Raw genomic sequence first — 12,800 nt, forward strand, 5'->3', positions numbered from 1 at the left:
CGGGCCGCCGCAGCGGAGCGCGCGCACTTAACCGCTTGCGCCACCGGGCCGGCCCCTAGGACACCAATTTTAAAAATACATTTTTTAAAAGGCTGAAACTGCTCTCTTATAAATAAGATCAGTATGTTTGATATTTTGAGGTTTCTGGCAATGGAAAATTTCAAGTATGTTATAAAATCACAACTTAGTTTACAATATTTCAGATTATTATGAAACATTAATACATATGAACCATGGATTCAACTAAATTTAATATAAATATTAAAGAAAGAATTTAAAAGAAAAATAAATATTCTTTCCACATTTTCTACTGAGTTAAAAACTTAAAGAGGGGGCCAGGCCAGTGGCACAAGCAGTTAAGTGCCCGCGCTCTGCTGCAGCGGCCCGGGGTTCACAGGTTCAGATCCCGGATGTGCACTGAGGCACTGCTTGTCAAGACATGCTGTGGCAGCGTCCCACATAAAGTAGAGGAAGATGGGCATGGATGTTAGCTCAGGGCCAATCTTCCTCAGCGAAAAAAAAAAAAAAGAGGAGGATTGGCATCAGATGTTAGCTCAGGGCTGATCTCCCTCACACACACAAAAAAAACTTGAAGAGAACTATATCCACTTACTAGTTATTTATATAAATATAATTTTTAAAAACCCCACCATCTTGTAAAATTAATCTTCCATTAAGCATCCAAAAAACGTAAGGATGAAGACAAAACAGAATCAAAAGACATGGGTTGTAGCCCCAGTCCTGACACTAACACATGGTAAGACGGGTTTTGTTTTTTTTCTTTACTCTTACTGGCCCCAATAACACATTTATATATTAAGAATTCCATAAAAATTATACTTACCAGCTTTATAAGATATAGTGTTAGTCTTTGCCACCGATTTTTTATAACATAAGTACACTGCTGATCCCCACTGAATTAAAAAAAAAAAGGAAATATCATTTAATTTTAAAAGGTAGTAGCTTAATAAAATGGAATCTCTTTGATCTCTCCAGTATATATTATCTAAGATGTAGTAACAGATTTCTCTCTGTTAGATATTTTCAGCTGGTTACTTTGTTGGCATTTTATTAGAGTTATTGCTCACTTTTCTTTCAGAAGTAAAATTTAACATCCTTTTCCCTTACAACAGCAATAACAAGAGGAAAACTTGACCCTTCAAGATAAATCTAAGCCACAACAACTTAGATTTTATTCTAAGTCCAAACTTCAGGCAGAAATGATAAACTAAGAAATATCTACTCATGTGTACACCATCCTTTGGATTCCACAGCCTCTTTCAAATATTGCCAGATTTTTCTGCAACTCTTTATACCAAAATTCAAAGAGTTGTAATTTGCCATATCCATTTCCTTATCTCTCATTCTCTCCTGAATCCATTCCAGATTAGGTTTTATCCCACCATTCCTTTAAAGAACACCTTAACAACTTTAATGATGCCAAATCTAACAGTTGATTCCTACTTTTCATCTTATTCAACATCTCAACCGATTTTGATTACCACTAATAACTCCGTTCCTGCAACATTTTCTTTTCTTGACTTGTGAGGCATCACACTCTCCTGGTCCCTCTTCACCAAATCTCTGGCTACTCCTCAGTCTCCTCTGTGGCATCCTCTCTCTTTTCTTGACCATTAAATGTGACATCTTCTTTTCTTTACTTGCACTAAATGATCTCATATATTCAATCCCATGGTTTTAAATAACAGCTATTTTCAAAGGAGTCTCAAACTTCTAATCCCAGCTGCAACTGAGATGGGGAAGACTGTGGGTAAAGCAGATTTTGGGGTGAAGAAAAGGAGTTCATTTTTAGGACATACTAAGTTTGAAACATCTATTAGACATCCAAGTGAAGAATCAAATGGAGCTAAAGTGAGAGGTCTGAAATGAAGACACAACTTGGGAGATGTCACCACTTGACATTAGCTGGTGACAGATATATTCACATAGCACACTTTCTCACTTCCTTTAGGTCTCAACTCAAACGTCGCTTTATTAGAGAGTCCTTCTTTCATCACCTTATATGCAATAACACGCCTCCCTCTACCCTGCCCAGTCCCCCCATCACCTCTATCTTGCTTGTTTTTTATCCCTCCACAGCACTTACCACCATTTAACATATCGTATATTTTCTTATTTATTATCTGTCTCTCACCACTAGAATATAAGTTCTACGATGGTAAGGGCTTTGTTTTGTTCACTGCTGCATCTGTAGCACCAAAAACAGTGCCTGTTATGTAGAAACACTTGATAAATATTTGCTAAATGAATGAATGTGAGAGGATGTGTTTGTACATACATGACAGAGAAGTGCCTGCATGAACCAGTACAAGAGGACAGATTCATAGCACTGAAGACAAATATATAGAGAAAATAAACTTACTTTAAGAAATATATATATATTTTTTTGGTGAGGAAGATCAGCCCTGAGCTAACAGCCATGCCAATCCTCTCTTTTGCTGAGGAAGACTGTTCCTGAGCTAACATCTATTGCCAATCCTCCTCCTTTTTTTCCCTTTTTCTCACCAAGGCCCCAGTAGATAGTTGTATGTCACAGGTGCACATCCTTTCTAGTTGTTGTATGTGGGACGCCGCCTCAGCATGGCCAGACAAGCGGTGCGTTGGTGCATGCCCAGGATCCGAACCCGGGCCGTCAGTAGTGGAGCGCGTGCACTTAACCACTAAGCCACGGGGCCGGCCCCAAGAAATACTTTTTAAATGTTAAGTGTCTACTATAACAAACGCCCATTTACTCACCACCCAGATTTAAGAAATGTTAACAATTTACCACATTTGCTTCAGATATTTTAACTTATAAAGAAATAAAAAGTTATAGATTCAGCTAAAGCCTCATCTTCCATTCCTTTCTGTCCTCTGGAGTTAACTACTGGCCTGAAGCTAGTGCATTTCATTCACATACATTTAAAAAATTTCTACTATACAAATATACACATCTATAAGTATATATCGTTTTGTGTGCTTTTTAATTTTACATAAATGGCAATATGCTAAATATATGCTTTTATGGCTTACATTTTTACTCATCAATATGCTTTTGAGAATTCGTGAAGTTGATACAGATCTAATTTCTTCATCTGAACTACTGGGTAGAATTCCATTAATGAATGAACCATAGTTTATTTTATCCATTACCCTACAGATGGACACTTAGGTTGTTTCTCTTTTTTTTTTTGGCTATTATGAACAATGATGCAATAAGTTGGCTGCCCGTCTAGAAATTTTCCTTGCTTTCTTAAACATTTTTTGTGTCTTTAGCAGATTAGTACATTAAGTCATGCTTAGAACATTAAACCATGCTCACGGCTGTGTTGGGATTTTGTTTTTATAAATGTTTTAATATTTTTTGCATCAAAAGAATGAATGTATAAAAGTCAAGTGGATATTATGAATGTACGCAAATTGGACCTTTAGTTTATCAGGTGGGTAAAAAACTTATTAAAAAAAGGGCCCTCTATTGAAAAGTCTCAACTCCTGTTCCCAATAAGCCAAATTGGTAAAGATAAAAAATCTTTAATGATAACCTTTGTGATGATAAAAAGGGAACTATATGACCATTTGCATATGGCAGAAACTAAAAGGAATATTCTAAAATGAAAAACAGTGACTTTGAGATACAGTAAAAGTTACGGGGCTCTGGAGGAAAAGAACCATGGATATCAAAACTACAAGAGGGTTTTCTAAATTTTTTCACATACAAGGTTCAGCAAAAAAGAAAGTAGGAGAAGCCATTGTTCTAAAAATACTGTAAATGTTTAACCTATAAAATATCCAAATGGTGCTTTACCATGGGAAAAAGATATTTTCAGATGCATTTTTTTCCAGGAATTAGGCACATGATTTAATTACTTGCTTTGTTAATAACTACTTTTCTAAATAAACCTGCTAAATCAAATACTGACATTCTTGAAAGGTTGTAAAACAAGAGCCATTTAGATAGAATATTAAAAAAATACTCTCAATGAGTCAAAACCTGAGAAGATAGTCCCACATTTGGCAAGAATTAGCTGTGTGAATCAAAGCACTTGACTAAGTATCCTTAACTACAAATATTTGCATTTTTGGACCATATGACCACTTCTAAGTTCTCTTTCAGCTCTAAAATATTATGATTCTATTCTAAACCAAAGTCCAAATCACTTAAGGCTTACGTTCAAAGTTTAAAAACTAATAATTCTTGAAAACTCTTTCCATTAGCTGGGGGGTGCAGACTGGGAAGGGGAGATTTTTTTTGAGGTAAGCCTGGTACAAAAATCATATAGGAACACAAGGAAAGATTCAACACACATTTTCTCAAGTCCATTAGATTAATTTTTTGGTTTTTTCCTGGTTTAGAAACCTAGTAGATGGCTTTCATTCAAGCTACCTAGTATTCCAAAACAAGAGTAAGCTATATAGCTATACTGTTGGGTATTATCAACACATCAATAATTCAATCCCAATCACTTTCGGATTCTTTATATATACATTAGACAGATAGGAAAATAAGTTTCCTACATTGCATGTCTATATTAGCTTTTCTGAAAGAGAAGTCACTGTACATTTACTCCAAAGATCTGAATTTGCTTTTACTACCTTATAGCCAACGGAAACAAAGATTATTAATAGATATAAACCACAATCTATTGCTTAAAAAAGACATCTACTGCTAAGATCAGGGAAGTTTCTCTATATTCAGGACTGACACTAGATTTAAGAATAAGAAAATAAACATTTTAGAGGTTTTTCTTCTTGTAATGTTTCTAAAAGAACTTAAGAGGAGCTTAAACACTGGGCAAAAATAAAATTAAAAAAGCTCTTCTTTGTTGTATGTCAATTATATTTCAATAAAACTGGAAAAAAAAAAAAAAAGCTCAGAAAAGCTCTTTCCCAGATGTTAAATATACATTAAAGGGACTGATTAAGCAGAGTTAACCAAAGGAATAATTAATAATCTACATAGCACTTACTATGTGCCAGGCACTATCCTAAGTTCTTTACACATATTAACTCATTTAATCTTCACAAAAAGCCTGTGAAATAAAGTACTACTTTATCTCTATTTCATGAATGAGGAAACTGAGGCACAAAGAGTCAAGGAACTTGTCCAAGACACATCTGAAATTCAAATTCAGCAGTTTAGCTGGAGTCCATTCTGTTCACACTATGTTACACTGCTTCTTTATTCTTTTAGTAGAGAATAAATGCTCTCTGACAATCTGGGACCAATGTTTCAGGATAAGCAAAAACAGAAACTCGGATCTCTGGTTTTAGTTTCAACGCAGTAAGTCCACCTTGAACACCTTGATTAACTAGTAAGACCTAGAAATGGTTTTAATGATATTGTTAATTTGCTTTGAATCCAAAACCAACACATCCACCAAATAAATGGAAAATTCACCAATGGGAAAACAGCAAGTATCTGTGAGCCTGTACAGTCTGGTTAAAATACCAAACCAAATCTGAAATGATGTTAAGCTGGACATCATATCATGGAAAATTTCAAAAACCCTTCTTGCCATCACTATAAGTACTTCATGAGGCCTGTAAAATTCTATCTGTTACTATGATCTTCTTCCTCCACCATAATCTCTCCAACTGCCACGTCATCAGCAAATCAAAGTAATACACAAGGATGACATGAAAGAATAGGACATTTTGTTTTATATGTATGGCTGTTGACAAAAAATGGTTATCTAATTAGAGGTCACATAGCTGCAGGTAATTCTTTTAGGATACAATTTAGATACTGTCAATACTCATTTTTTGAATTACCTATTTAAACATTTTAAACAAATACTGCTACTACCTTAAAATTGCAGATTTTTCTTAAAGAAAATTTGGAATTGAAAGATGCTTATTGATAATAAGCTAACACATATAGAGTGCTTTCTTATATGTGCTGAGACATGGTTCTAAATTCATTTAATCATCTCAATAGCTTATAAGGTAGACACTATTATCATCCTCATTTTACAATCATGAAACTGAGGCACAGAGAGGTTAAGTTACTTGCCCAAGGTCACACAGTCAGTAAGTGTCAGAGATAGGATTCATATCCAGATACTCTGGCTCCAGAGTCTGTGCTCTGAACTACCAGATTATACTGATCTTAACCACTACACAATACAGATCTATTTTACTGTCTTACTGAGGGGGTTAAAAACATTTTCAATGTCCCAAAATGTGCACCGTATCCAGCCACACATCAATACACTCCAGTTCTTCCTCTTCTAGCTTTATCTAAACCTTCAGTGTTTCTCATGTTGCTGGCTTAGGAGAAGAGAGGATAAATAATAGTTTTAAAAATCAACTTCTGGGGCCGGCTCCGTGGTGCAGTGGTTAATTGCACATGCTCCGCTGCTGGCGGTCCAGGTTCGAGCCTGGGCGCGCACTGACGCACCGTTTGTCAGGCCATGCTGTGGCGGCATCCCATGTAAAGTGGAGGAAGATGAGCACGGATGTTAGCCCAAGGCCAATCTTCCTCAGCAAAAAGAAGAGGACTGGCATGGGTGTTAGCTCAGGGCTAATCTTCCTCACATACAAAAAAATAAATAAAATAAATAAAAATCAACTTCCTATGAAAACTTAACAAATGATTAGCTGTGTATAAACTTTTAGATTTTAGCAAAGTGTTAATTTACATAGTTATAACAAGACAATGTACATATTTGCTCTGGGATCATTAAGAAATTAAATTTGAAAATTTGTGATTAAAAACCCAATTGTTGGGGCTAGCCCCGGGGGCCAGCGGTTAACTGCGTGTGCTCTGCTGTTGGCGGCCCGGGGTTCGGATCCCACGCGAACACCGATGCACCGCTTGTCAGGCCATGCTGTAGCGGCGTCCCATATAAAGTGGAGGAAGATGGGCACAGATGTCAGCCCAAGGGCCAGTCTTCCTCAGCAAAAAGAGGAGGATTGGCATGGATGTTAGCTCAGGGCTGATCTTCCTCACAAAAAATATAAATAAATAAAAAAATAAAAACCCAATTGTTGACAAAGTTATTAAAAAAATCAACGCTTTCATACCTTGTTGGCAGGAATATAAATTGGTTAAACTTTTCTGGATAAAAATCTTAAAAGTAAATATATGCTTTGATCCAGAAATTTCAGGACTTATCAAAAGGAAATAATTAATCAATGAAGTACAGTATTTAGGAGTTTGGTTCTGGAGTTCTATAGTCTGGGTTTGAAACTTGGTTCGACTGCTGATTGAAGGTATACCTTTGGCCAAGTAACAACCTTTCTAAGTCTCAAATTTCCTTCTCTGTAAAATGGGGGAAAAAATACCACACAGTGTAGTTGTGAGGATTAACTGAGTTAATGGATATGAAATACTTAGAATAGTGTATAGCACATAGGAGCTCAATAAATGTAACTTATTTTACGGAAGATTTAGTTGTAACTATGTTCATAACAGCTTTGACATTTGAGAATCTAAATGTCTTACAATAGAAGATAGAATAAATAAATTGTGGCACATCCACTTAATGCAGTAATATTCAGCCATTCAAAGCTGTTATATATTAAAAGACGTTCAACCTCCACAATAATCAAAGAAATGCAAATTAAAATTAGAACGATTTCTTGCTTATTAGATAGTCAACAATTAAAAAGGGATTGATAACAACCAGTGCTGGTGAGGGGTGTGACCTGGGAAAGTGCATTCTTATACAGTATAGCTGCTGGGAGTATAAACTGCTACAACCTTTTCAAAGCAATCTGTCGAGACTTTTCAAAATGCACAGCATACCCATGGACCCATCAATTCCACTTACGATTATTTATTCTTCCAAAGACACTCCAATAAATATACAAAGAAAAAAGGCACAGGATTGATCAAAGCAGCATTATTAGTAATGGAGAAAAATTGTAAATAACTTGTATTCATCATTCATTTGTATTTTCTGGAATACTATACAATCATTAAAAGAATTAAGCAGAGGGGCCGGCCTGTTCTGGCGTAGCGGTTAAGTGTGCGCGCTGTGCTTTGGTGGCCTGGGGTTGGCAGAGTTGGGATCTTGGGCATGGACCGATGCACCGCTTGTTAAGCCATGCTGTGGCGGCATCCCATATAAAGTAGAGGAAGATGGGCACAGACGTTAGCCCAGGGCCAGTCTTCCTCAGCAAAAAGAGGAGGACTGGCAACAGATGTTAGCTCAGGGCTAATCTTCATCCCAAAAAAGAAAAGAATTAAGCAGAGAGTTATATTAACTGATAAAGATGGATAGTAAAAAAAAGCTTATATTAGAATATATAGAAATTTCCAATTTTTGAAAAATAAAGGATGAATTTACCCATACTGTATATACTCCACACATGTGCACACAAAAAGGTCAGTAATGACACAAGCCAAATTGCTAATTGTTAATCCTGGCAAAGGATTATAAAAGATGGAATTAAAAACAAGAACTTTCACTTTTTACTTCATAGATCTACAATTTGCTCCCCTTCTCAACTTTTTTTTTGAGTACACATTTGTTTTTAAAATTTAAAACAGCAATAAAAGAACAAAGAGAAAGACAGTTACAGATCATGCATAGCCTTAAGGCCACTGGAAGGACTTCTGCTTTCACTAAGTGTGAGACAGGAAGCCATTAAAGGTTGTAAGCAGAGGAACGATATGATCTAATTTATGTTTTACAAAGATTACTCTTGCTGCTATGAGAAGAATAGGTTGTAGGAAGCAGTGATCAGTTAGATCAGGGGTCTGGGAAACTATGGCCTGCATTTGACCTGACGCCTGTTTTTGTACACCTGAGCTAAGGGTGGTTTTTACGCTTTTAAAGGGTTGTTTAAAAAAAAAAAGATGAATATGCGACAGACTATATATGACCCGCAAAACTTAACTTATTATTTAGCTCTTTAGACAAAAGTTTGCCTGATTCCTGAACTAGGAGACTACTGCAATAATCCTGTTAAGAGATGATTATGGCTTGGACAAGAGTTGTGGCAATGGAGAGGTGGAGAAATGGTCAAGTTCAAGATATGTGGTCTGAGTAACTAGAAGAGTGGAATTTTCACTTAGTAGATGCGGAAGACTATGGGGATAAGCAGGTTTGGAGAGGCACACCAGGAGTTCAGTTTTGGACATGTTAAATTTGAGATCATCTATTTAATAAGATATCCAAGAAGTGATGTGAATTAGAGAGATACAGGCTACACACATAAATTTCAAAGTCATCCACACATAGCCTGTATTTAAATGATTAGATCACCAAGGGAGTGAGTTTAGATGATAAAGACAAACGGTCTGAGGACTAAACCTTGGGGCACTCCATTGTATAGAGAGGTTAGGGAGATGGAAAGGAATTAGCAAAGGCAGAAAGGGAATGTGAGGAGGAAAAAGCAGGAGAATACATAGGAATAGTATACATTTTCTCTTCCTGCCACTGTTTCAAGAAGGAAGAAGTGATCATCTATGTCAAAATTTACTGAAAAATTAAGATGAAGAACTCATCATTGGATTCAACAACAAGAGCAATCTTGGTGGAATGATGGAGACAAAAGCCTAATAGGAAAGAGTCAAAGTGAGGAAGAGGACACAATATAATCAACTCTTTTGAGATGTTTTATCGTAAGAGAACAAAAAAATGGGGTAATAGATGAAGGGGGATATAGGGGTCAAGAAGTTTCATAAAGATGGGAGATATTGCAACATGCTTTGTATGCTGGAAGAAATAATCCAATAGAGAGAAAAACTGATGGTTCACAGAGTAGGGAGAACTGTTGAAGCCATGTTCTCAAATGGGTAAGTACATGGGATCTAGTGCACAAGTGGAGGGGTTAGCATTGGCTAGTGCGTTACTTTTGCAGAAAGGGAGAAAAAATTATTTTTTTAATAAAAAAGGAAAGCTTTTTGTACAGCTCCTTTTGAAAGTACAACTAAAGTACCTTCCTAAAAATAAAATATCCAACATCTTTAAAAATGTATTTTTAATTCAGTACTTGTGCTATGCTGTTTTCCAAACAAAGATTTATTTTAAATTATGCTCTTTCCATCAGTGTCTAATTTTATCAGTGCAAAAGAGTCACTTACCATACTGTTATTGAGATTCTTGTCAACTTTGCAGAATGTGTGTGGTGGACTTTCTCCTTTACTGGGTATAATAATACATATGTCTGTGACAGCCAACGTATTCTGAGTCATGTTTTCAGAGGCTCTTCTGTAAGTGATATAAATTCTCTGCGATGAGGTACTGCCGCTAATATTTGCAGGGCGTCCATAGGGAGTACTCTGAATAATTTCACACCCTTGTTTCAATCTTTCTTTCCAGTCATACAAAACCCTAAAAATTAAATAAATAAATAAATATACAAATACAAAACACCCTCAAATATGAAAGGTAATACTGTCAGGCATCATGAAATGATCCTTAAATGTAGCCGATATTCCAATCTTATTACAAGTTTGAATTGCACAGTCCCATGTAAAATGAAAGGATAACTATTTTCCCTACCAAAATTAAAATAACATAAAAAAAATTCAGATTAACCTTTGTGTTTGTTGACATAAAGCACAGAATGGCAACTATTAAGTACAAAGGCACTTGTTTTAGTGCTCCATTTAATAGATTTATTTATTTATGTCTCTAACGCCAAGCATCTTCTTTAGAAAAAGCAACTTTGTATTTTGGCCAAAGTTAAAATTTTACAAAAGACTCATTGCCAGACAATACAGACCCTGCTTGCAGACTTTTCTTTTTTTTTTTTTTTTTGGTAAGGAAGATTAGCCCTGAGCTAACATCTGTTGCCAATCCTCCTCTTTTTGCTGAGGAAGATTGGCCCTGGGCTAACATACATGCCCATCCTCCTCTACTTTATATGTGGGACACCTGCCACAGCCTGGCTTGATAAGCAGTGCGTAGGTCCATACCTGGGATCCGAACCCACGAACCTTGGGCTGCTGAAGGGGAGTGCATGAACTTAACCACTACGCCACTGAGCCTGCCACTGCTTGCACACTTTTACCTCAAATACTTCCCTCAGGTTTATGAGATAGTTTTAGACTTTCAAACGAGAAAATAACCTCAAATCTATCTCTAATCAAAAGTATGGGTGAAAGACATAGGCTTTTTTTTCTTCTTTTTCTTTATTGTGGTAAAATCATAGGCTTTTAATAAAGGGCAGGCCAGGCATCCATTTCTTAAGTCTTCTAAATACTAAAGTTCTTGGGGATACAAAGAAAACATCACGCTTGAATGATATTAGTTTATTCCCTCACAGAATTCACTGATTTATACTTTAATGCTAAGTCCGTATCGTTAGTCAAAAAAAATTTTAAAGCTCTACTATATTAAATGTGTTTCTGCATTTGCTATAAAAACTGTTATAACACATAATGTCCCTAACATCAATCAGATTCTTTTTTATAAAATCCCATTATACAAATAAAATTTAGTGCCATAAATTGGTTAAATTATTTCTTTTTTTAATCTTTTTTTTTTATAATTTTTATTTATTTATTTTTTTCCCCCAAAGCTCCAGTAGATAGTTGTATGTCATAGCTGCACATCCTTCTAGTTGCTGTATGTGGGACGCGGCCTCAGCATGGCTGGAGAAGCGGTGCGTCAGTGCGCGCCCGGGATCTGAACCCGGGCCACCAGCAGTGGAGCGTGCATATTTAACTGCTAAGCCATGGGGCCGGCCCTAAATTATTTCTTTCTAATATAATTTTTAATTTCTCTTTTTGTCCTGGCTGTCAGCAAATCTAAAAAAGATTTTGTTTCAACATTTCGTTTTGAAATTTAGAGGTAAATTTGATGCTTAATCTTAGCAACTATGTTGATCCTAATGTTAGCTTAATTGCTTACTCCTCCTCCTTTTGATCTTGCTTTTCTGTTTAATTTTTTTAATCTTAAAAAAAAGCATTGTAACGGAGAGAAGTTAGACACATCAGAATTCATACTCGTACCACTTTGTTACTAGCTGTATTATCTTAGGCAGTTACTTAACCTCTCTGAGCCTTATACTACTCAGCTATAAAATTTAAATATCTAATTCATAGGATTTTGAGAGAATTAGAAGACAGTATAAGTAAGGTCTCCAAAATACTGCCTGACAAATGGATGCTCAATTGAAAACAAGAAAACAAAAATACACACAGAACAACAACAAACCACCATTTATTACCTCCAGTTCTGAAAAGATATGGAATATAAACACATTTGATATACAAGATACTTATTTTCTTTAATCTAGTATTGTGATGTTGTATATATTACATGTATTACTATTTTCCATTTTTATATTGTTAGGTAACTTTTCTTGTCTAACTAAATTGTAAGCTTTTTCAAGGCAAGAATGGTGTCATATCCTCTACAATCACAAACATCTTCATTCATTCCAGCTCAAGTCCTTTCCTATTGCAGAATCTTTCCTATGCCTGGAAAATTCCTCATCTCTAAACTAGGGAACTCCTAACCCTAACAAGAATCTGCAACATTCCCTTCATTTTATCTACAAGCTAGAATTCTGATGATAGTCAGTGGTTATAGGAGCAACTTACCTATTCTTTTCAAAACAAGATCTAACAACTGGCTTACTTTCCCAAGCCATTTAGTTATATGAAGCAATATAGTAGCTGTTCTGAAACCAATTTAAAATTACTGCAATTAATTCATGAATTAACAGAATAAAGACTTATTTTTAATATAACTTTTTTATATCAAACATTAGATGACAGAATTTTATAAGTAGAAGAAACTTCAGGAGCTCTTCCAATTCATTCTATCTCCTCATAGCCATTAGTAAATACGACTATCCACTTTCTGACTTAGTATATTACGAGATAGAATCTTACA

General features: G+C 35.7%; 1 protein-coding gene across 5 annotated transcripts in view; it reads right to left on the minus strand.

The window, feature by feature from the left end:
- DENND4A (DENN domain containing 4A) overlaps positions 1-12,800 on the minus strand; it is a 126,702-nt gene that overhangs the window by 76,880 nt on the left and 37,022 nt on the right. For all 5 annotated transcript variants that reach the window (XM_058541870.1, XM_058541869.1, XM_058541872.1 and 2 more), the window contains 2 exons: positions 10,037-10,286; positions 845-914 (listed from right to left, as the gene is read on the minus strand). In XM_058541870.1, coding sequence (XP_058397853.1) covers positions 845-914; positions 10,037-10,286 — 320 coding nt within the window. The remainder of the gene's footprint in view (positions 1-844; positions 915-10,036; positions 10,287-12,800) is intronic.

Source organism: Diceros bicornis, chromosome 5 (assembly GCF_020826845.1).
Source record: "Diceros bicornis minor isolate mBicDic1 chromosome 5, mDicBic1.mat.cur, whole genome shotgun sequence".
Taxonomy (NCBI): domain Eukaryota; kingdom Metazoa; phylum Chordata; class Mammalia; order Perissodactyla; family Rhinocerotidae; genus Diceros; species Diceros bicornis.